This window comes from Heptranchias perlo, chromosome 18, assembly GCF_035084215.1.
Source record: "Heptranchias perlo isolate sHepPer1 chromosome 18, sHepPer1.hap1, whole genome shotgun sequence".
Taxonomy (NCBI): Eukaryota; Metazoa; Chordata; class Chondrichthyes; order Hexanchiformes; family Hexanchidae; genus Heptranchias; species Heptranchias perlo.
In genome coordinates, this window is record NC_090342.1 from 51304357 (window position 1) to 51328467 (window position 24111).

The following is a 24111-nucleotide window of genomic DNA, read 5'->3' on the forward strand; positions in this document are numbered from 1 at the left end:
CTTGCAAATACCTAGATGCTCTGAGAGACCCTGTCCTAACTTACAAAAGATAGTGTCTGCTCTCTAAAGGGAAGCAGTGTCGCCGTTGCAGAAATAGTTTTTTATAGTATCCAACAAAAGAAACAATCATTCGAGTAAAGACAAAATATCGACAGTGACTACACTTCAAAAATAACTCACAACACTTCAAAACAAATTCATTGGGTGCAAAATGCTTTGAGGAGGTGTGAGAAAGATGGCCTTTCTTGCAAATGCAGAGTTCCCAAGACACTGTACTCGGAGCCTGGCCTCAGACAGACAGACACACACAAACCTCATTACTTTGTAGAATTCCTAGGTTCCCTTAGCGCACCCCACCGAGGGTCTGCAGATACTGGTTTCATAATAATGGCACTTTGGGTTAGCGCGCTGACCTTTCACCTCTGGAATGTGTGAGCCTTGGGCCTAGTAGTAAGCATTCCCTTTTCAGTGTCAGAAAATGCAGGATTCAAAGCTATTGGAAAATCAGCTGGCCATGCGCCCGTGGTTCTCTGTTAAACTGTCCGCTGTGTGTGAGGCCTGGCCAGTGGCATGGGGAGGGGTCCAGGAAAATATACTTTTTTTTTTAAGCTTCAGTCTTCCAGACTAGTCTTGTAAGTGATCCTAATTCCCTACGCCCTCAAAAGTGCTTCCTCTTGCACTAATATCTAGGTGAGCTTCATCGTTTGTCCGGGATAACGAACACCGGACCTTGTACTTGGATTGCTTGAGCTAGTGATTCTGTCCAATTCGGTTTCGGGATCCTCCTCGTCTTCGGGATGCTGCAAAGTAACACTACCCAAGATCGTACTTTAGACTTTAAATTTCAAAGAGTTTTATTGAGTAGTAATAGAACAAGCAAGTAACAATAGAAGTATAACATGTATATGTAATTCAAGTAGTTATCACTAGCTCCTCATAAATAGAAAATAATAAATGAACTCTAATGGTAAAGCTATTTATATATTGATTTTTTTTTTAAGTAGTTTTTTAAAATCCTTCCCTCACCAATAGCAGAAAGTTGTCTGTCTTATCTTCTCTTCGGAGACTCCAATCATACAACCTCTCTTCAAAGAATCCAAAGCAAAATTAGTGACTTGAAAAAGCGCAGGTTGATAAATAACCCCGGAAACAGTAAGAGCCAAGTATTTATGTAAATAACTGTGAAATTCAGAGCTGCCAGTCAGACACTTATCAAATCACACAGCATGTTTGTATTTGAATTTAGTCATTCAACTCCTCCCTAAAGCAAACTGCTTGGTTAGTAGCTGAACTGTATTAAGTTAATCTTAACCAGAGCCTGAATGTAAAAGCTCATATATTAATATCTGTCCTTAAAGGGGATATGCTGAACTAATCTTGTTCTTTCAGTTGTACCTCATCAAGCAGACTATCGAGACCTGAGTTTCAGCAGATGGCCCCAGTTGTTCGTCTAGAACCAATTAAAATCAAGCAAGAGCCCATTTCAGAGAGTGACCTGTGCGATTTTCCCATCATTGTGGTGAAGCAAGAGCCTGGGGAAGAAATCACGGATCCTCATGTGGTTAGTTTGAGCCTCTTAAAAGTCCAGCTAACACTGTTAAATTCCTAATGTTGAATTTTCCAATGACTTCTGCAGCTGTTGCAAAGATAATCAGGTGACTTTGAACCTCTGGTTCCCAAATCTCTCCACCACGAGGGGTTTTCCTTACCTCATGTCTGGGTCTGTTGTAGACTAATTGATGGAGATTGATTGCTATGATTAGTCAACAACTCAATTATCATTGCATGATGCGACTCCCAGGATGATAGAAGGCGAACTGGATGGACCTTTGGTCTTTTTTCGACTTGCAATTCTTGTGTAGGGAACAAACGTCCCTTTTGGGTAATGTGTAGCTTTCCACTGACTGGCGTGTAACTGACATCTGGTCATTATCACATTGCTGTTTGTGGGATCTTGCTGTGCGCAAATTGGCTGCTGCGTTTCCTACATTACAACAGTGACTACAATTCAAAAAGTACTTAATTGGCTGTAAAGCGCTTTGGGTCTTCCTGAGGTCGTGAAAGACGCTACATAAATGCAAGTCATTTTCTTTCACTTAACCTCTCCGTACACATCAACTCCCCCATCCACTGTCATCCCTCAACCTCACCATCTTGGTCTAATGCCTGCTGACATTGTTAATGGCGCTCTTTTGCATATTGGCTGTTCCCCTTCTCCTTCAAAACTGCCATCGTTGGCCCCCTCCTGAAGATGCCCCCCCTCTCCTCTGTGTCCCCTCCATCTCCACTTCTAATCTCCCTTTCCTCTCCTCTGTCCTGAAACGCATCACTGCCACCCAGCTCTGTGCTGACCTCTCCCACCATCCTCTCTTCAAATCCCTTCACTCCAGTTTCCTGCCACTAGGAATCCGATTGCCCCAGGGGAAGTCATGAAAATCGTCCTCGACAGCGAACCTCCTCCTCCTCCTCTCCGTTCAAATCGATATACAAGTTGTTAATCAACAAAAATCAAAAGCAAATTTTCATCTTGAACATGTTCTTTTTAATTATTGCTCATGAAAAGGATGAAAGCTCATTAAATTTTGTGCGTATTCGTCCGATTTTCCTGTCCCTGTGCAGGGCACCAGAAAGGTGCTGCTCCTGTCCAAGCCCAGAAGTCCGGGAATTCCAGTCCCAGTCATTAATGCCCCTCTCTGCTATATGGTCCCGCAGTAGACGAAGGCCCAACTTTGTGCTCAGGGAATACCATTCCCCCAGGGCGAAGGCCGGGAAAATTGGCCCTCATAACTTTTTTCCCCTCTCGCTGGTCTCCACTGGGTCCAATGGGGTGAAATTATGCCAAACGACATTGGCCTACAAATGGTAACCATGTTCGTATGAAATTCCTTTGCCTGGTATTTTAACACCAGCCTCTGTTGAAATAGTAAAGTCTCATAATAAGCATCCGTACAGTATCACACTGCACTGTCGGAGGCGCCGTCTTTCGGATGAGATTTTAAACCAGGGCCCCGACTCTCCCCTCAGGTGAATGTGAAAGACCCCATGGCACTATTCAAAGAGGAACAGAGAAGCCCAATATTTATCCCTCAACCAACATCAGATAATCTGCTTTTTTTTAAAAAAAGTGGTCAATTATCTCATTGCTGTTTGTGAGACCTTGCTGTGCGCAATTTGGCTGTTGTGTTGATGACATTGGGGCAACCCCAGTGTCACTCTTATTGTTCAACTCAAAGTAGGCATGTCCTCTGAAAGCCAAGTTACAAAATGAAAACATGTAGCTTCAGTCAGTGCTCACATAGAGGGGTAGGGAATGGGAAAACATGTAGCTTCAGTCAGTGCTCACATAGAGGGGGAGGGAATGGGAAATCTGATTCACCGGTGAGAGTTCTTCAAGAATTGGCTTTTTAAAAAAATTATTCATTCTCAGGATATGGGCGTCGCTGCCAAAACCGGCATTTATGGCCCATCCCTAGTTGCCCTCGAAGGTGGTGGTGAGCCGCCTTCTTGAACCGCTGCAGTCCGTGTGGTGAAGGTTCTCCCACAGTGCTTGTTAGGAAGGGAGTTCCAGGATTTTGACCCAGCGACGATGAAGGAGTGGCCGATATATGTCCAAGTCAGAACGGTGTGTGACTTGGAAGGGGAACTTGGTGGTGATGGTATTCCTGTGCAATTGTCGTCTCTCGCTTCACGTAAGCTGCATCATCAGATTTGTTCATGTAACCAGATTTCTTGAACTGTGTGTGATGCTTTGTTGACTCTAATTGAGGTCTGTGGGCCACCTCTCCTGGCAGCGTGGAGGAGCAGTATGGTCAAGAGGGGGAGAAATGTTCTTCTGTAAACTAGATACAGGAGCAAGGGAAGCATCTTTGAATGGGGGCGGGGGGGGGGTGGGGGTTAGTCGTTCAGAATGTGAGGGAGGAGGCCTGAGTGCGGCAGGCTGGTTTCTCGTGGGCCCAGGAACCCTGTGTGTCACACGGGGGATCCAATTGCTCGAAGACCAATGATCCTGGTGTGAAAGATGGTTGACAATCTTTCTGCAGAACCTTTCCTAACTGGACAGTATACCTTACAATATGTCAGGCAGGATCCCAAGGGTCACTGCTGTTGAATGAAAATCTCCAGCCACTGCATTAACCAATTGTCCTGACTGCAGATGGCAAGTTTTTAAAAATTAATTCTCGGGATGTGGGCATCGTCAGCATTTATTGCCCATCCCTAGTTGCCCCTTCGAAGGTGCTCGGTGGGCTGCCTTCTTGAACCGCTGCATTCCATCTTTGTAACAATTTGATAAAACTTGAGTGGCTTGCTAGGCCACTCCAGAGGGCAGTTAAGAGTCAGCCACGTTGCTGTGCAACATTAGGAGTTGGGTGTAGGTGACCCAGGGTCCTCTGGGACCCTGTAAGGTAATTCATTGGTCCATCCTCGTGAAAGTTCATTTTGGGCTCAGTTCTGCCGCTATGTTCTGCTCCCTTGACAGCATCCGTTATTTTCTCTCCCCTGCAGCTAACTAGCCAACAGAATACCACACCTCTCCTGTCCAGTATGTTGGTGAGGGACAGGCAGATGGACGGGCACCAAGACGGCATGGCCAAAGTGGATCCTCCAGATAGCACGGCGTCCCCCTCCTCCCATACCATAGCCCCCCACGACGGGCGGTCCCAGCCGACCAGCGCCTCTCACAAGCCGGCGCGGGCCGGAGGAGACAACAGCAAAGAGGATGATCCAAACGAGGACTGGTGTGCAGTCTGTCAGAACGGGGGCGATCTGCTCTGCTGCGAGAAGTGCCCCAAAGTGTTTCACCTCGATTGCCACGTGCCGACTCTCCTCAGCTTTCCAAGGTAAGGATTTGGCGCCTCCTAATCTGGTGACCGAAAGACTGCTTGAAAAGATGGGTTTTAAAAAGGCTTTTAAAGGTTATAATCACCTGTCTGTGTTTCTTTCTTTGTCCAAGTGTAGTAATTTTGACTTTGGACAATAGTGTAAAACGGGCGATATCTGATCAGCCGCCGTACTACACCTCTCGATTCTTATTTCCATTGGGCCGAGTGCTGCTTTTCTCCAATCAGTCAGTCTGTTCCCTGGACAAGTTATGCCCTCCGGTCCGCGTCACCCCCCCCGTCCCCCCCGCTGGTCCCACAGGTTACATCAAAACCTCGGCATCTCTCTCTCCCTCGGCAATAAAACAATTATGCACTGAACAATGGTTCAAGTATAATAATTTACCTAATATAACTTCTAAAAACTCGCTCTTCAGCTAGTTTCAAACCATTCAGAGAAACAAAGTGAGTCAGAGATCCTGTTGCAGTGTGAGGAAGGGCGACATTTCCACTCGCATTGATGGTGAGGCAGAGTGGGAGCGTGCCATTTGTTTATAATATGATATGCTGATAGAGTGAGATGAAGTAAGGAGGCCAGAGGCTCTTGTGGAGCATAATCACCAGCACAGACCCAGGCCGATTAGCCTGTTCTGAGGTGTAAATACTATGTAATACCAGGTAATATGTAATTCAGGACTGGGTCTTGCCAGCTCACAGTTAGAAGCTTCCTCAACTGTGAGGGAACTACACAGCCAGTCTGTCAACATCAGAGAAGGGATGATTCATAGAATCATAGAAAGTTGCGGCACGGAAGGAGGCCATTCGGCCCATCATGTCCGTGCAGCCACAAAGGAACTATCCAGTTTAATCCCACTTTCCAGCACTTGGTCCGTAGCCCTGTAGGCCACGGCACTTCAAGTGCACATCCATGTACTTTTTAAATGACTTGAGGGTTTCTGCCTCTGCCACCCTCTCAGGCAGTGAGTTCCTGACCCCCACCTCTCCTCTAATCCTTCTACCAATTACTTTAAATCTATGCCCCTGGTCACTGACCCCTCAGCTATGGGAAATAGGTCCTTCCTATCCGTTCTATCTGGACTCGTCATAAATTTTATACACCACAATTAAATCTCCCCTCAGCCTCTTCTGTTCCAATGAAAACAACCCCACCCTATCCAATCTTTCCTCATAGCTAAAATTCTCCAGTCCTGGCAACATCCTCGTAAATCTCCTTTGTACCCTCTCTAGTGCAATCACATCTTTCCTGTAATGTGGTGACCAGAACTGAATGCAGTACTCAAGCTGTGGCCTAACTAGTGTTTTGTACAGTTCTAGCATAACCTCCCTGCTCTTATATTCTATGCCTCGGCTAATAAAGGAAAGTATCCCGTATGCCTTTTCAACATTATCTACCAGTCCTTCTACCTTCAGGGATCTGTGGACATGCACTCCAAGGTCCCTTTGTTCCTCTACACCTCTCAGTAACCTCCCATTTATTGTGTACTCCTTGCCTTGTTTGCCCTCCCCAAATGCATTACCTCACACTTCTCCGGATTGAATTCCATTTGCCACTTTTCTGCCCACCTGACCAGTCCATTGATATCATCCTGCAGTCTACAGCTTTCTCCTCTCTATCAATCACAGCCAATTTTTGTATCATCTTCAAACTTCTTAATCGTGCCCCTTAAATTTAGGTCTAAATCATTAATATATACCACAAAAAGCAGGGGACCTAGAACTGAGCACTGTGGAACCCCACTCGAAACAGCCTTCCAGTCACAAACACCCGTCGACCATTACCCTTTGCTTCCTGCCACTGAGCCAATTTTGGATCCAATTTGCCACTTTCCCTTGGATCCCATGGGCTTTTACTTTTCTGACCTGTCTGCCATGTGGGACCTTGTCAAAAGCTTTGCTAAAATCCATGTAGACTACATTAAATGCGCTGCCCTCATCGACCCTCCTTGTTACCTCCTCAAAAAATTCAATCAAGTTGGTCAGACACAAGCTTCCCTTAACACATCCATTCTGACTGTCCTTGATCAATCTGTGCCTTTCTAAATGACGATTTATACCATCCCACAGAATTGTTTCCAATAATTTGCCCACTGCTGTGTTAAGGCTGACTGGCCTATAATTACTCGGTCTATTCTTTTTCTCCCTTTTTAAACAACGGTATAACATTAGCAGTCCTCCGTCACCACGCCTGTAGCCGGGGAGGATTGGAAAATGATGGTCAGAGCCTCCGCTGTTTCCTCCCTTGCTTCTCTTAACAGCCTGGGATACATTTCATCCGGGCCTGGTGCTACTTCGTTATTCCCCTTAATATTTCCTCCTTCACTATCTTTATCCCATCCAATATTTCACACTCCTCCTCCTCCTCCTCAACTACAATCTCTGCATCGTACTCCTTTTGTGAAGATAGATGCAAAGTATTCATTAAGAACTATACCAACATCTTCTGCCTCCACATATAGTTTACCCTTTTGGTCTCTAATAGGCCCTACTCTTTCCTTAGTTATCCTCTTGCTCTTTATGTATTTATAAAACATCTTTGCGTTTTTCTTAATTTTACTTGCCAGTATTTTTTCATGCCCTCTTTGCTTTCCTAATTTCCTTTCTTAATTTCACCCCTGCACTTTCTGTACTCCTCCAGACTTTCTGCAGTATTGAATTCTCAGTGTCTCACAGAAGCTTCCCTTTTATGCCTTATCCCTTTTATGCCTTATCTTACCCTGTATACTCCTTGACATCCAGGGGGCTCTAGATTTGGGAGCCCCACCCTTTTTCTTTGTGGGAACATATTTGCTCTGAATCCTCACTTTCTCCCCCTTAAATGCCTCCCACTGCTCTGACACTGATTTACCTTCAAGTAGCTGTTTCCAGTCCACTTTTGCTAAATCATTTCTCAGCTTAATAAAATTGGCCTTTCCCCAATTTAGAACTTTTACTCCTGTTCTATCTTTGTCCTTTTCTATAACTACATTAAATATAACTGAATTATGATCACTACCACCAAAATGCTCTCCCACTGATACTCCTTCCACCTGCCCAGCTTCATTCCCTAAAACTAAGCCCAGAACTGCCCCCTTTTGTTGGGCTTGCTACGTACTAGCTAAAAAAAGTTTTCCTGAATGCAATTTAAGAATTCTGCACCCTCTATACCTTTTGCACTGATTCTATCCCAGTTCATATTAGAGTTGTTGAAATCCCCTACTATTACTGCCCTATAGTTTTTACACTTCTCAGAAATTTGCCTACATATTTGCCCTTCTATCTCCCTCTGACTGTTTGGGGGTCTATAGTACACTCCCAGCAGTGTGATTGCCCCTTTTTTGTTCTTTAGCTCAACCCATATGGCCTCATTTGATGATCCTTCTAACTTATCATCCCTCCTCACAGCTGGAATTGTTTCTTTAACCAATATTGCCATCCCCCCTCCTTTTTTATCCCCCTCTCTATCTTGTCTGAAAACCCTGTAACCAGGAATGTTGCGCTGCCATTCCTGCCCCTCTTTAAGCCATGTTTCAGTAATAGTCATAATATCAAACTTCCACGTGTCTATCTGTGCCCTCAGCTCATCTGTCTTATTCACTAGACTCCTTGCATTGAAGTATATATCATTAAGCATTGCCAAACTCCTGTCTTGCTGTCTATTTTCTACCCTTTGTTTCCTCTGCCTTCCAAAATCGTTTACTAATTTTCTGCCTGCTATTTCCAGCTCTGCTTCTCTCCCTTCTGAATCTACGCTCAGGTTTCCATCCCCCTTCCAAGGTAGTTTAAACCCTCCCCAACAGCACTAGCAAACCTCCCTGCGAGGATATTGGTCCCGGCCCTAATGAGATGCAACCCATCTGGCTTGTACGGGTCCCACCTCCCCCAGAAACTATCTCAATGTCTCAGGAATCTAAAGCCCTCCCTCCTGCATCATCTCTTCAGTCACGCATTCATCTGCACTATCCTATTTCTATACTCAATAGTGCGTGGCACTGGGAGTAATCCGGAGATCACTACCTTTGAGGTCCTGCTTGTTAATTTCTTTCCTAGCTCCTTAAAATCTTCTTGCAGGACCTCATCCCCCTTTCTACCTATGTCTTTGGTACCGATATTCACCACAACCTCTGGTTGTTCACCCTCCTTCCTCAGAATGGGATGGTGTTTTGGGGACTGTCATTTGTCAGAACTGAAGCCCGAAAGAGAAGCAGGCAGTAAGGCCGGACATCGACCTCTTCCACAGCTCCCAATGCACCTCCATGGTGATAACCTCCCACTTGGTGGGCGCGAGAGGGCCTTAAAGGAGGAGGAGGAGGAGAATGAAACTAGCAGACGCTGTACATCCGGCTGTGCGAGTCGGATGTCCTCATCCAGTCCCAGAGGACTGAGGAATTGGGTGGTTTTTACGGCAGGACTGCCCGAGCTCTGGGATGGAATGGGTGAAGGTCCTTCACCTGCTCATTGGGCAGTGAAATGGAAAGTGGACCTTTTTATTGTGCTGTCAATCTGGTCGTTTTAGCAAAGCAAAATAATTCTTCTTCTTTTAAAGAATTGCCGCACCCCATGGGAGTGAGTCAGGCTTGGTTGGTTCTGGTGGAATCATATTGTACATAGGCAGTGCGTGGCTTCTGATGTCCTACAAAGCCCCAGATCTTGCGCCATTGTGCTGAAGCTAAACTGAAACTGGCTACCAAACCTCCCTCCCTTACAAAATTTACACCCCTGCAGGGTCTGGGTAGATGGTTGGATGTATTTATGGAGTGTGGAGGATGTATCTCAGTAGAAGAATGAAGAAAACCCTACCGAGGTAACCTGGAATGGCCTTGTGGGTAGGGTAGTTGAGGTCAGCCATGGCTCAGTGGGTAGCACTCTTGCCTCTGAGTCAGAAGGTCATGGGTTCAAGTCCCACTCCAGAGACTTGAACATGTAATTCAGGCTGACACTCCAATGCAGTACCGAGGGAGTGCTGCACTGTCAGAGATGCCATCTTCTGGATGAGATGTTAAACCGAGGCCCCGTCTGCCCCCTCAGGTGGACGTAAAAGATCCTATGGCACTATTTGAAGAGCAGGGGAGTTCTCCCCGGTGTCCTCGTCCATATTTATCCCTCAACCAACATCACTAAAACAGATTACCTGGTCATTATCATATTGCTGTTTGTGGGAGCTTGCTGTGCGCAAATTGGCTGCTGCGTTTCCCTATATTACAACGGTGACAACACTTCAAAAGTACTTCATTGCCTGTAAAGCACCTTGTGATGTCCTGAGGTTGTGAAAGATGCCATACAAATGGAAGTTCTTTTTACAAGCTCGGATTATTGCAGAGTGTGATCGGGGACAGATCTGTTTCTCTGGAGAGATGAACTGGTTGGGCTGAGTTGGCTATCTGGCCCGCTCTGATCACTGTACCTATGTTGTGTAGTACATGGACTAGCCGATTCCTGTATGTCGCTGAAACGGTTTCTTTATTTTGTTTAGTGGAGAGTGGATCTGCACGTTCTGTCGTGACCCCGTGAACCCAGAAGTGGTGTATGACTGTGATGACCAGTGGCAAGTGGGTGAGAAGAGGAAAGGAGGAGGAGCCTCAGAGATGGCCCCGATCGATCAAAGGGTACGTGTGACTAACGGTTTCGCTACTTGTGGAAATAGATAACCTGCTTTCTTTCCTATCCCACCAAATATGAGGAGTGAAGGAGGAAAAAGAGAGATGCTATAATTTTTTTATTTGTTCATGGGATGTGGGCGTCTCTGGCAAGGCCGGCATTTATTGCCCATCCCTAATTGCCCTTGAGAAGGTGGTGGTGAGCCGCCTTCTTGAACCGCTGCAGTCCGTGTGGTGAAGGTTCTCCCACAGTGCTGTTAGGTAGGGAGTTCCAGGATTTTGACCCAGCGACGATGAAGGAACGGAGATATATTTCCAAGTCGGGATGGTGTGTGACTTGGAGGTGATGGTGTTCCCATGCAACTGCTGCCCTTGTCCTGAAGTGAACTCTTCAAAAAGACAGACAGACAGATAAGGAATGATTGATGCTGCTTAGGTTTAAGCTTGGCACCTTGTCTGAGCATCAACTGATCTGTAAATTGGAACCAAAAATACACTTCAGTTACTAAAATGTATCCCCAAAATGGTGGGATTAATCTCCTGAATAATAACAATTCTCCTTAGTTTTGCAGCCTGTGTAGTGTGTCTCGGGGAACGGATTAAGGTGCAGCGGGCACTGAACTGGACACGAGTGACTGCTCAGTGCAGCACTGTTCACTGGCATTTTATTGGGACCACCATCCCAAACAGGGTGCTGCTCTCAGGAATGCTGCATCATGGAGTGGTGGGACTAGGGTCTGTTACCCCAGCGATTTCCCACATGGTCACTGGGCAGGTGGAGTCTTGACGCTTCCCCACAGGAGAGAAGAAATTCTACGGGACCAATAGTTCTCCTTTAATGGGTCCTTTTTCACTCGCTGTAAGGACGCTGGGATAACCCTGGCTCTGAATAACTACCCCCGCTCCTCCCGGAGAGAGGGAATATTAATGAACCTCAGTCAGGATCCCTTAGACAGACAGGCTGAGCATTAAGGTTCAGAGGCACACGGTCGTGCCAAGAACTGCTGGTGTGGGGAGGGGAGGGTGGAGGGTGGAGGGACAGGGTTAAAGGTGAGAAAGGGCCTGCTGTGTGACTACCACTGAACCCGGTGAGCAAAATCTACAATAAAGCAAAACACTGCGGATGCTGGAAATCTGAAGTAAAAACAGAAAATGCTGGAAACACTCAGCAGGTCAGGCAGCATCTGTGGAGAGAGAAACAGAGTTAACATTTCAGGTCAAAAGTCGATGACCTTTCGGGAACACTCATCGACCTGAAACGTTAGCTCTGTTTCTCTCTCCACAAGTGCTGCCTGACCTGCTGAGTGTTTCCAGCGTTTTCTGTATTTCTAATGAAATCCACAAGTCGGGAGCAGAGTTGCCTGCAATCAATGCAGGATTATAAACAGCGCGAGAATGAAGGGTTTGGTTTTTGGGAGGGGAGGCTGGGGTACAGCCATGGATTGAGTCTCCAGAGGCTGTAGAGTGGGGAGTAACAGATGTGTACTACTTGCAGAAATGTGAGAGCCTGCTGCTGTCCATGTACTGTGACGAGCTGAGTGTTGCTTTCCAAGAACCAGTTCCTGCTTCAGTTGTAAGTATCTATTTTTCCCCTTTTGTTCTCCCTCTCCTCTCCTCTCCTCTCCCCTCCTGAAGGTGCTGGGTCACTGCACAGGTGCCGGGCGCTCTCCACTAACACAGTCCAGGGCCTTTCTACCACGTGTGAACCCAGTTCGGGAGTGAGGCAGGGTATCCGACGATCAAGGGCATCACAGCCGAACCCAATCCGGTCGTCTGTCTGCATGCAGGGATCGCTGGTCACAATCAGAAGAGGGAGTTCTCTTGGCTGGTTTTAGGAATCAAAAGAAGGAGCCCCTTGTCTGATTTTAGCAAAGCTTTTGATAAACAAACTGTTGGGCGCAACCCCATTGGGTGGGACTGGAGTCACGTGTAGTCCAGACTGGGTCGGGGTGGCAGGTTCCCTTCCCTGAAGGACATTCTCTGGTGTACCAATTGCCAAATGTATTGAATTCAGCATCTGAGCTTGCCATGGTAGGCTTTGAACACACACCCTCTGGTTTGCTAGTCCAGTACCAGAACCACTAGGCTACCAGACCTGCTGCCTGCTCTTTTTATACCTTATTGCTGTTGACCGCATTGATATTTAGAGGAGGCTGCTTGTTTCTTGCAGGTCCCTGACTACTACAAGATTATAAAGAAACCAATGGATATGTGCACTGTAAAGGCTAAACTGCAGAAACAACATGCACAGCATTATCAGAGAGCCGAGGAGTTTGTGGCGGACGTCAGACTGATCTTCAAGAACTGTGATGAATTCAATGAGGTGAGTGGCATTAAAAAAAACCAGGCCAGTTTGCAGCTTGCACCCTCTTGAGTGACTGGAAGTGCACGTGTCCCATTTGAACCCTCAGCAGAGCGGGGGTGTGGGGTGGTTTGGGGGGGTGCGGGTGATGGGACGGGGGGGGTTTGGGGGGGTGCGGGTGATGGGACGGGGGGGGTTTGGGGGGGTGCGGGTGATGGGACGGGGGGGGGTTTGGGGGGGTGCGGGTGATGGGACGGGGGGGTTTGGGGGGGTGCGGGTGATGGGACGGGGGGGGTTTGGGGGGGTGCGGGTGATGGGACGGGGGGGGGGGGGGGTTTGGGTGCGGGTGATGGGACGGGGGGGGGCGTTTGGGTGCGGGTGATGGGACGGGGGGGGGGTTTGGGTGCGGGTGATGGGACGGGGGGGGGGGGTTTGGGTGCGGGTGATGGGACGGGGGGGGGGTTTGGGTGCGGGTGATGGGACGGGGGGGTAGGGTTTGGGTGCGGGTGATGGGACGGGGGGGTAGGGTTTGGGTGCGGGTGATGGGACGGGGGGGTAGGGTTTGGGTGCGGGTGATGGGACGGGGGGGTAGGGTTTGGGTGCGGGTGATGGGACGGGGGGGTAGGGTTTGGGTGCGGGTGATGGGACGGGGGGGTAGGGTTTGGGTGCGGGTGATGGGACGGGGGGGTAGGGTTTGGGTGCGGGTGATGGGACGGGGGGGGTTTGGGTGCGGGTGATGGGGGGGGGGGGGGGTTTGGGTCTGGTTGGTTTGGGTGGGGGTGATGGGACGTAACGTTTGGTCTCCGTGACCTTGTGGAAGGAAGGGGAAGAAAACAGTCAGCTCCTGATTGCGATCCAGTGACCCCTGATTGAAAGTCAGTGGACGTGGATGTTGGGCTCTATGGTGATGCCCTTCATGGTCAAATGGCTGCTGGCACTTACCACCTAGGATCACAACACGAATGGCCATATTCTGGAGGACCGCTGGCTTCCTTTGGCACTAAATTCCAAGGAAAGAGAAGACTGAAGAAAAAAAAGTTGTTATTATCCTGAAACAACTTCACTTTTCTCAGTAAAATTCATCAGTGTGAAGAATTTGTCTGAAGATCCACTTTACCTTGTCCAGGGCCTCAAAAATTGGCCAAAAGGAAAAAGAATATATAACCAACTAGGAGGCATCTATTTGGGTACAAGTACAGGTACAACTGTCCTGTTTGGTTATATCAGGGCCAAATTACAGAAATTGTTAAACAGTTAGCAAAAATAAAGAAAAATGGCAGGAGCTTTTAGAACGATTCCTCGCACAGGGTTGCAGCTTCTGTTTTTTGATAAAAGGTACAGGGCTGGAAAAGATTGCAGTCTATTTGGCAACTCCTAAAAGCAAACACCCCTCAATCGCCCCTTCCATCAGACAGTAATCCAACTCTCAAACAGGCAGACGGAACCTCAGTTTAATCTCTTCTCCAAAAAACAGCACCTCCGACAGTCCAGTACTGCACTGGAGAGTTGGCCTGGATTATGTGCTCAAGTCCCAGCTTGAACCCACAACCTGCTCACTAAGAGTGCTACACACTTCTGCGCTCCAGGTGTGGCTGTAAATTCGCCCCACCACAGGGCATCAAGCTTTAATTTTGAATCAGAAGCAAAATACTGCGGATGCTGGAAATACTCAGCAAGTCAGGCAGCATCTGTGGAGAAAGAAACAGAGTTAACGTTTCAGGTCAAAGACCTTTCATTAGAACTGGAAGAAGTTGAAGATTAAACAGTTTTTGAGCAAATACAGATCCAGGGAAAGGGGGGCAGGAGGAAGGGGAGGGGAGGAAAGAACAAAAGGGAAGGTCTCTGAAAGGGTGTAGGGCAGGAGTGAATAAATGACCAAAGGGATGATGATGCAAGACAAGGAGGGAGGTAATGGGACAAGTAAAGAAACAAAAGATGGGTCTAGAGGAGCTGTAAATGGCAGCAGCAGAACCATTACCAGCACTTGCTGTCTGAAAAAAATTGGGAGCAGTGGTTAGGATCTGAAGTTATTGAAATCAATGTTGAGTCCAGAAGGTTGTAAAGTGCCTAAACGAAAGATGAGGTGCTGTTCCTTGAGCTTCATTGGAACAGTGTAAGAGGCCGAGTATAGAGAGGTCAGAGTGGGAGTGGGACGGAGAATTAAAATGGCAAGCGACCGGCAGGTCAGGGTCACACTTGCGGACTGAGCGGAGGTGTTCAGCAAAGAGATCACCCAATCTGCGTTTGGTCTCCCCAATGTAGAGGAGATCACATTGTGAGCAGTGAATGCAGTATACTAAATTGAAAGAAGTACAAGTTTCACCTGGAAGGAGTGTAGGGGCCCTGGATGGTGGGAAGGGAGGAGGTGAAAGGGCAGGAGTTACATCTCCTGCGCTCGCCTGGGAAGGTTGCTGTGTGGCCCAAGGTGTTGCGGAGGGAGCGGTCCCTGCGGAGTACTGAAAGGGGAGGGGGAGATGTGTTTGGTGGTCGGATTACACTGGAAGTGGCGGAAATGGTGGAGGATGATATGTTGAATGTGGAGGCTGGTGGGGTGGAAGGTGAGGACAAGGGGGAACCCTATCTTGGTTCTGGGAGGGAGGGGAAGGGGTGAGGGCAGAAGTGCGGGAAATGGGACAGACCCGTTCGAGGGCCCTGTTAACTACAGTGGAGGGGAATCCTTGGTTGATGAAAAAGGAAGACATATCGGAGGCACTGCATCACCTGCTATCCTCCCCACGGCACCTTCCCGTGCGAGCACAGGAGATGCAACACCTGCCCTTTCACCTCCTCCCATCCCACTGTCCAGGGCCCCGGACACTCCTTCCAGGTGAAACAGCGGTTTACTTGTTCTTTGAATTCAGTATACTGTATCCGCTGTTCACGATGCGGTTTCCTCTACACTCGGGAGACCAAACGCAGATTGGGTGATCGCTTTGCTGAAAACTTCCGCTCAGTCCGCAAGCGTAACCCTGACCTGCCGGTCGCTTGCCATTTTAATTCTCCGTCTCACTCCCTATCTGACCTCTCTGGCCTCGGCCTCTTACACTGTTCAATGAAGCTCGAGGAACAGCACCTCATCTTCTGATTAGGCACTTTACAACCTTCTGGACTTAACATTGATTTCAATAACATCATATCATAAACACGGCTCCCGTTTTTATTCAGACAGCAGGTGCTGGTAATGGTTCTGCTGTTGCCATTTACAGTTCCTCCAAATCCATCTTTTGTTTCTTTACTTGTCCCATTACCATCCTCCTTGTCTTGCACCATCATCCCTTTGGTCATTTATTCACTCTTGCCCTGCATCCTATCACAGACCTTCCCTTTTGTTCTTTCCTCCTCTCCCTCCCCCTCCCCCCTTTCCCTGGCTCTGTATTTGCTCAAAAACTGTTTAATCTTCAACTTTTTCCAGTTCTAATGAAAGGTCTTTGACCTGAAACGTTAACTCTGTTTCTTTCTCCATGGATGCTGCCTCACTTGCTGAGTATTTCCTGCATTTCAAGCTTTAACTTTGGCCTGTTCCATGTCACCTCCTCCCCGTCCTCTATTTATGACCATGCCTTGTCTCCCCTAACCCATCCATAATTCCCTCATTGTCCATTTGTGTGTGCATTTTGTCTGCCACTCCAGATCAGTCCATTACTTCTGACTCCCTTTTTTCCCCCTCTCTGCCCCATCTCTCCTTTCTCCCTCCCTTTCTGATATCCAGCACTGCCACATTTCGTATCTCCCCTCTCTGTTACTTTGTCCCCCACCCAGTTCATACCCCCATCACTACTCCTCTCTCCTCCTGCCACCAAAAGCTTTCATTCCCACTTTTTAATAATTGGCTACCCTTTCTGCCTCTCAGAATTCTCCGAAGAGCGCATCCAGGCACCATCAACCCCATCCTCCTCTCTCACTGATCTTCTCGCCCAGTATGCCCACTGGGGACTAATCTCGCCAACCTCCACCTGCCCCCTTGGACTTGGCCAGTAAACAAACAAAAAAAAAATCACCAGCCCCGCCATACATTTCCCTCCAGAATGATCGCTCACTTGTGTAGAAGGCTGTTGCCCACCGGGACCATATTATGGATGATTATATTGAGGAGATGGTTTTGATTGGAATTGGGCTCATGCCTGATTCCACCTTGCCCCTTACTGCAGCCTCCCCACCTGGCTATGCTTTTCCACCACCTGCCCCGCCCAAACCACTGCAGTGACCATGTGGTCCTTATCACCAAATCACATCTTGGTCTCTTCCTCTAGGCCTCTGGCACCTTTTCCTTCAAGCATCTCACCTTGTTCCACCCCTCTCGCCTCTCCTTTAAAACCCTCATTCTCTACCCCATTCCGAGTTTTTCACCGAGATATCCTTCCTGCTTTTCTCCCTCAGCCATGGCAGTAAGCAACTCCTCATCCTCGGTGATTTCAATCTGGACCTGAGGTCTCCGTACTCTCTCCCCTACACAAATTGAAACCTTGGGAGCCGCACGACATGCCTTCGGAGAACGGCCCCCTGACCGGTACAGCGAGCGGTAGCAGGGAGAGCCTCGAGTTTTAAAAAGGCATTTGCTTTCATTTTCTTGCAGCCGGATTCTGAGGTCGCTCACGCGGGCAGGACCTTGGAGCAATACTTTGAGGCGAAGCTCGGGGCGCTGTTTCCAGACAGGAATTTCCCATCGCTGGCGCCCACCATATCCGACAGCGAACACACAAAAGTGAGGGACGACTCGGAGGACGATGACGAAGATGTTGTCCAGCCTCGGAGAAAGCGTTGCAAAGGAAGAGAGAGCCCCATCTTCATCAAATGACCACAAAGGAATCTTCTCTTGTTAAATAGACTCGGTGAGGACTGTAATATTTGTATCATAGAAATGATATTTAAAAGAGAAACGATGCTTGAAAAATCTAGTCAGTGATGAACACTATTCTGTATTAGAATTACAAACCAGCAGGTGGTAAATTAAATACGTTTCTGCTACCTCACAATTGTGTCTACCTGTTCGTTTGTGAACCCCAGCGTCAGTGGCCACCTTTAGCCAAGTTACAATTCACTTGCAGGTCCCGTTCGCGCCCAGCGCCGGGGCCAGTTTTCGCTTGGAGAAAATCGGGGGTTAACGGGGCGGTAAGGGCCTAAAAATGGGGTCGGTCGCCATGCCCCCACCCCGTGCACTGGAGTTCTGATCAGGAAACAGTTGGAGCTTCTCACGGTGTCCCAGCCGCTGGACATTCCTGACTCCCAAGGGCGGAGAGCTGCATCAGGATCCCTGTTTGGCATCCGCAGCTCACCTGCCAAATTCGTGCCAGGCCGGTGCCTCGAAATTGCGCCACCTGAGCGGGCCGTTGACCAACGCACTCCGCCAGTTGCCCGCCCTAAAGTCAAAATCACCGCCGATGTCTTATGTAAAAGCGACTCTGCGTAGCACAGTGATGCAGTGTGATCGAATACATCTCTGTGCCTATAATCCCTGTGTGCTCACCACCTGATTTCAATTTTACCATCTCCGGGGCCATTACCAAGGCACAGTCCCATAGGAGGAGAAACTATAGCCTAGCCGTCCTCTCAGATACTTGTCTCCGTCCTCTCGGATACTTGTTTGGTTTTTATTTATGTATATATATCATACATAAATATATTGACATGTTACTTGCTGTACGAGCGCTAGGAAGGGCCCTTTGCATTTCCTTGCTTGCCTTTGCTGGAAGGGTAGGAAAAAATATAGGGAAAGCATCATCGAACCCCAGCTTGGCCCATGTCCTGGCCAATATTTATCTCTCAACCAACATCACTAGAACAGGTTATCTGATCACTATCACATTGCTGTTCGTGGGAGCTTGCTGTGCGCAAATTGGCTGCCACGTTTCCTACATTACAACAGTGGCTACACTTCAAAAGTACTTCATTGGCTGTAAAGTGCTTTGGGACGTCCTGAGATCGTGGAAGGTGTTGTATAAATGCAAGTTTGTTCTTTTCCCACAGCTGCAGGCAAATTAAGTACAGACTGGTGTGGACCAGGAGGTTTGTTATGAGCTGCAGGTGAAGGTGCAGATGGGCTACATTATGAGCCCGCTGCACTAACCATTTCTACATATCAATGTATTTAACTCGTTAACATCTTCCAGTTCTGACGAAAGGTCTTTGAACTGAAACGTTAACTCTGTTTCTTTCTCCACAGATGCTGCCTGACTTGCTGAGCTTCTCCAGCATTTTCTGTCTTTATTTATTCTACATACCACCATTCCCAGAGGCAGTCCCCTCTGCACTACGCCTGTTGACAGGGTTGTAGCACACACTTGTCTGCCAATTCCAAAACGCGCTCTCAGTCTAGCCGTCTCCAAGATCGTTGGTTCAGTGCTTGAACCTTCAGCTTAGACTCGCTCACTAACCTTCGACCGATTTAACCACCAGCACCCATTAGAATCTAACTTTAAGTGAAAACGATTCAACCCAACTCGCCCGGTGGGAAATTGGTGCAATCAGATCAGTTTTCTGCCGGGCGGGTTAGGTTAAAATTGCACCCACCGTCTGCTATTTAAAATGAACACTTACCTAGAAACAGGGTCGTATACTGAAGCTGAAGCATACTTCTGAACAGTCCCATTTATAAAGAATGGGTTTACGATTTCATTGAGAATGTTCAGACATCAAAAAGCATAGTGTAGGTGTCAGCCTTGGCTCAGTTGGGAGCACACTCGCCTCTGAATCAGAAGGTTGTGGGTGCAAAATCTAGGCTGACACTTCTGAGGGAGTGCTACACTGTTGGAGGTGCCGTCTTTTGGATGAGCCGTTAAACCGAGGCCCCGTCTGCGCTCTCGGATGTGGCACTTTGAAGAGCAGGGAAGTTCTCTCCGGTGTCCTGGTCAATGTTTAGCCTTCAACCAATATCACTAAAACAGATTAGCTGGTCATTATCACATTGCTGTTTGTGGGAGCTTGCTGTGCACAAATTGGCTGCCACATTTCCTACATGACAACAGTGACTACACTTCAAAAGTACTTAATTGGCTGTAAAACGCTTTGGGACTTTCGGAGGTCATGAAAATCACGATATAAATGCAAGGTCCTTCTACAGAAGAGACTCCCAACACTGGCAAAAATGAGATGCTTTGTCAGTGTCACATTAAAAAAGACATTCCTGACTAAACTTCTTACCTTTCAACACAGGCCGAATGTGCTACCGTGTTTTTTTCACTAGTACGGTGAAGCTTAAGAAGGGGGTTTGTAGAATGTAAGGTTTCAATACGATGAAAGGTTTTGAGATAGTCACTACTGAGAGGGTCGAGACGGGGAGGCTCTGGGAGGGTCGGGGGGGGGGAGGCTCTGGGAGGGTCGGGGGGGGGGAGGCTCTGGGAGGGTCGGGGGGAGGTGGGGGGCTGTGGGAGGGTCGGGGGGCAGCGGCTCTGGGAGGGTCGAGGGGGAGGGGGGGCTCTGGGAGGGTCGACGCAGAATGGTTTTGAGAGGGTCGCAACTGAAGGTTTTTGCTGGTTTTCAATCTCAGTTTGAGATGTATGTTCCCAACAAAGTTCTCATTAAACCTGGCACCAAACAGAAGAGAAAGCCTCGAACTTCCACAGGCTTGAAACCCTAACCCAAATAATATGGGAGCATCAGACTGGATTATATCCTCAAGGCTCTGGAATGGGGCTGGAACGCACAGCCTACTGACTGAGGCGAGAATGCTACCACTGAGCCACAGCTCGTAATTCTTATATTCATTTATTTATAAATGATATAATTGTATATTATTTTTAATTATAGTTGTGGCTCGGTGTCAAATTTTATTTGATAATCACTCCTGTGAAGCACTTGGGGACATTTTACTGTGTTAAAGGCACTATATAAATGCATGTTGTTGTTTGTTGTATGAGTCAGGCCTCAACAGGCACCAGGACTGGGACAAGGGAGGAATATTTGAATTCAGGGTGTGAAATCACTTACTGAATTCCTTTCAGGATGTGGTGGGCACTCCCAAGTTCTTAAGGCGCTCTTGCCACAGTGAAAGGAAATTTGTAACACACTGCAGAGACACAGCAAAAATTGCACAGTTACAGTCACAGTACAGGCAAGCACAGTTTAATAAAGAATACTTGACATCAAAACACCTCAAAGTGCTTCACACAATGAATTAACTCTTTGAAGTGCAGTGGATGATATGGAGGTTAATATGGCACTCATTCTGCACCGGTGAGATGGACGACCAGTTTAACCTGCTTATCTGGGTATTGATTGAAGGAGATAAGCTGAGTGGAAGGACTCTGCCCTTTGAATAGTGCTGTGGGATTTTGAATGTCAATGGACGAGGCTTAGGGTGGGGGGGCGGGGTGGTTCTTGTTTAACGTCTCATCTGAAGGCCAGATTTGCAACAGTGCAGCACTCCCCTCAGTGCTGTACTGGAGTGTCTGCCGATATCATGAGCTCAAAACCATCCGAATGCAAACCCACAGCTTCTGACCAAAAAGGGGAGAGAGGGCTGCGACCGGGCGAGGTGAATACCAGCTGTGTATCTTGAGAGTGTGATAGAATTATTTCACTTTGTTTCCTTTTTTAGGTAGTAAACAAACGAGATAAAGAGAATGAGATTCGAACTTCTCCTCCCTGCCCACCCAAGGCTGTTTGGATTTTCCATTCCCCACCTCCCCCACTTTGACCCCTTTAAACTTATTTTCCCCCTTGCCCCAATCCTGGTGCCTGACCCATACAACAACAACTACTTGCATTTATATAGTGCCTTTTTCCACCCCTTTATAGCCCTTAAACCTTTTTTGCACATTCCACCCTGGCTCCTAACATTCCCGCCCTTTCAGTTCTTTTTATCTTCTTTTTAACTTTTATTTTTCATTGTAGTTCATAACGCTCCTCTCCCCACCCCACCCCACCCTTTCTGGAGCTTCCACCTCAGTTCTTAACTCGCTGTTGAAAGTGCTTTCAGTGGAAAAGTCCCCCAGAACAGGGGGGGGGGGGGAAAAGAGCATGATGCATTGTGTATTATCTGGAATGGGCTGCCTGACAGGGCGGTGGAAGCAGATTCAATAATAACCTTCCAAAGAGAACTGGATATATACTGGAAAAGAAAACATTTTTAGGCCTATGGGGAAAAAGCAAGGGAGTGGCTGGCAAATAATTGGATAATTCTTTCAAAAAGAGCTGACACGTTCACGATGGGCCGAATGGCCGCCTTCTGTGCTGTGAGATTCTATTTATGGTGTGGTGGTTGGGCATAATGAGCTGGGATGGAAAAAGAACAAAAAAGGATCTCGAATGGGTGTGGGGGGGTGGGGAAAGAGAGAGAGATGGACAAACTCAGAGGAAAGGGAAGTCTTGTTACAATTGTACAGGGCGTTGGTGAGACCACACCTGGAGTACTGTGTACAGTTTTGGTGGTCTTATCTAAGGAAGGATAACTTGCCTCGGAGGTGGTGCAATGAAGGTTCACTAGATTGATCCCTGGGATGAGGGGATGGCCTATGAGGAGAGATTGAGAAGAATGGGCCTATATTCTCTGGAGTTTAGAAGAATGAGAGGTGATCCCATTGAAACATATAAAATTCTTCAAGGGCTTGACAGGATAGATGCGGAGAGGCTGTTTCCCTTGGCTAGAGAGTCTAGAACTAGGGGGCATAGTCTCAGGCTAAGGGGTCGACCATTTAAGATTGAGATGAGGAGGAATTTCTTCACTCAGGGTTGTAAATCTTTGGAATTCTCTACCCCAGAGGGTTGTGGATGCTGAGTCGTTGAGTATATTCAAGGCTGAGATAGATAGATTTTTGGACTCTAGGGGAATCAAGGGATATGGGGATCGGGCAAGAAAATGGAGTTGAGGTTGGAAGATCAGCTATGATCTTATCGAATGGCGGAGCAGGCTTGAGGGGCCGTATGCTCTATTCCTGCACCTATTTCTTACGTTCTTATGTAGAGCCAAGAGGCAAATAGAGAAAGGGGGGTGTGATAGGTCTGATGAGGCTTGTCAGTCAAAACCCAGTGGGCCTCTGCCAGATGCCCAGTCTTTTGTGAGCTCTGTTTTGCAGGAATTGTCTCAAGCCTGCGACGGCTTGCAGCCTCAAAGTGGCTGTGTGTGTATTGTATGTTACTGAAACCCATCTCGTGGGTGAAAATCACCACAACATTTGTCTGATTTTGGAAGGTGAGAATCTTATGTTCTGTGGGACTTGCCAGCAAAGGGTATTTCCGAATGGCCTCCTTCTGTGCTGTATGATTCTATGATTTACCATCCTATTCATTAGGGTATTGGCTTGCACTGTTAACTGACGCCAGGTGGTAAGAATCGCAGCCATCAGTGACAGATCTACCCCTCCAAGTCCCATCAATGATCCAGGCTGGCTAGTCAAGCATCAAGAGCTGACCAAGTCTTCCACAAAGGTTTGACTCAGTTCCAATCTTCCATTGACAGGCTGTCCTAATGGAGCCATTTCAACCCCAGGAAAACCCCCTGCTTACCTCCCCTGGCCAGGAAGATAGTCATTAGTTGACCATTGGACACCTAAGAAATGCGAGTTTGAGCCCTCACCAGGCACAGAGCAGGTACTAGGAGCGCCTCAGGAGCAGCACAACTCAACATGAGATCGAAGAGTGTGCTCCTAATGATCCACGATCACAGCATAGACACACACCAGATCCCAATGAACAGTGGTTTCACCAACGGTGGCGCGGGACGTCCTCTGCATGATGTTAAGCATTGAACCCTGGACAGATACGAGCGTATGTTCTCATACCTTAGTTCTCAATTCTCGGGGTTTCTCAGCAGCTTATACAATGGACATCTGCCTTCACCATGGTGCAATGGTCAACATAGAACAACTTGAGCTGTGCCGGCCAGCTTGATATTCCAGACGTCCAAGTCCAATCCTGCAGATCAGGCTTACTCATCATCAACTGCTTAATCCAGGTTGTCATGCGAGGGCCTATTGGCAAGGAGATAGGCGTTACCATGACGCTGACTCTCCAAGCACCTTAGCAACAGGTCAATGTAGGCAAGACCCGTCTCCATTTCTGTTTCTTTGCCACACATCTACCTCAGAGCTTGATGCTGGATTTTGTACTGGATAGAAGAAAGTCCCTCTATTGCATGTCCAAGAGTTCGGAACCATGAAGGAGCACCTGCCGCAAGTTTAACTTGTATTAAGCTCTTGGTGTCATTGAGGAAAATAAGAATGATCAAAGTGCCGTTCGCAGCATGGTCTCGAAGGACTGTGTCTAGGCTAAAACTAGCATCTACCAGGACCTGCGGCTAAATCAACAACTGGGCCATGTACCTCTTGTGACTGCACGAGATCCCTCGGTGAGTGCCATCACCACAGTGTCATCAGTGAAAAGGAATGGCATAGCTCTTTCCAGAAATGTGCAAAACTGACAGTCTGTGAACATCCATTTTCCTTATTTGGGATGTTTCTTCACA

At 47.7% G+C, this 24111-nt stretch overlaps 1 protein-coding gene across 3 annotated transcripts in view; it reads left to right on the forward strand.

The window, feature by feature from the left end:
• Nucleotides 1-17686, forward strand: part of LOC137334864 (E3 ubiquitin-protein ligase TRIM33-like) — a 124163-nt gene extending 106477 nt beyond the window's left edge. For 2 of the 3 annotated variants that reach the window (XM_067999901.1, XM_067999903.1), the window contains 6 exons: nucleotides 1390-1561; nucleotides 4504-4838; nucleotides 10288-10420; nucleotides 11907-11984; nucleotides 12582-12734; nucleotides 17287-17686. In XM_067999901.1, coding sequence (XP_067856002.1) covers nucleotides 1390-1561; nucleotides 4504-4838; nucleotides 10288-10420; nucleotides 11907-11984; nucleotides 12582-12734; nucleotides 17287-17508 — 1093 coding nt within the window. In that variant the 3' untranslated portion in view covers nucleotides 17509-17686. The remainder of the gene's footprint in view (nucleotides 1-1389; nucleotides 1562-4503; nucleotides 4839-10287; nucleotides 10421-11906; nucleotides 11985-12581; nucleotides 12735-17286) is intronic. The other variant, XM_067999902.1, reaches the window with a different exon arrangement.
• The last annotated feature ends 6425 nt before the right edge of the window (nucleotides 17687-24111 follow it).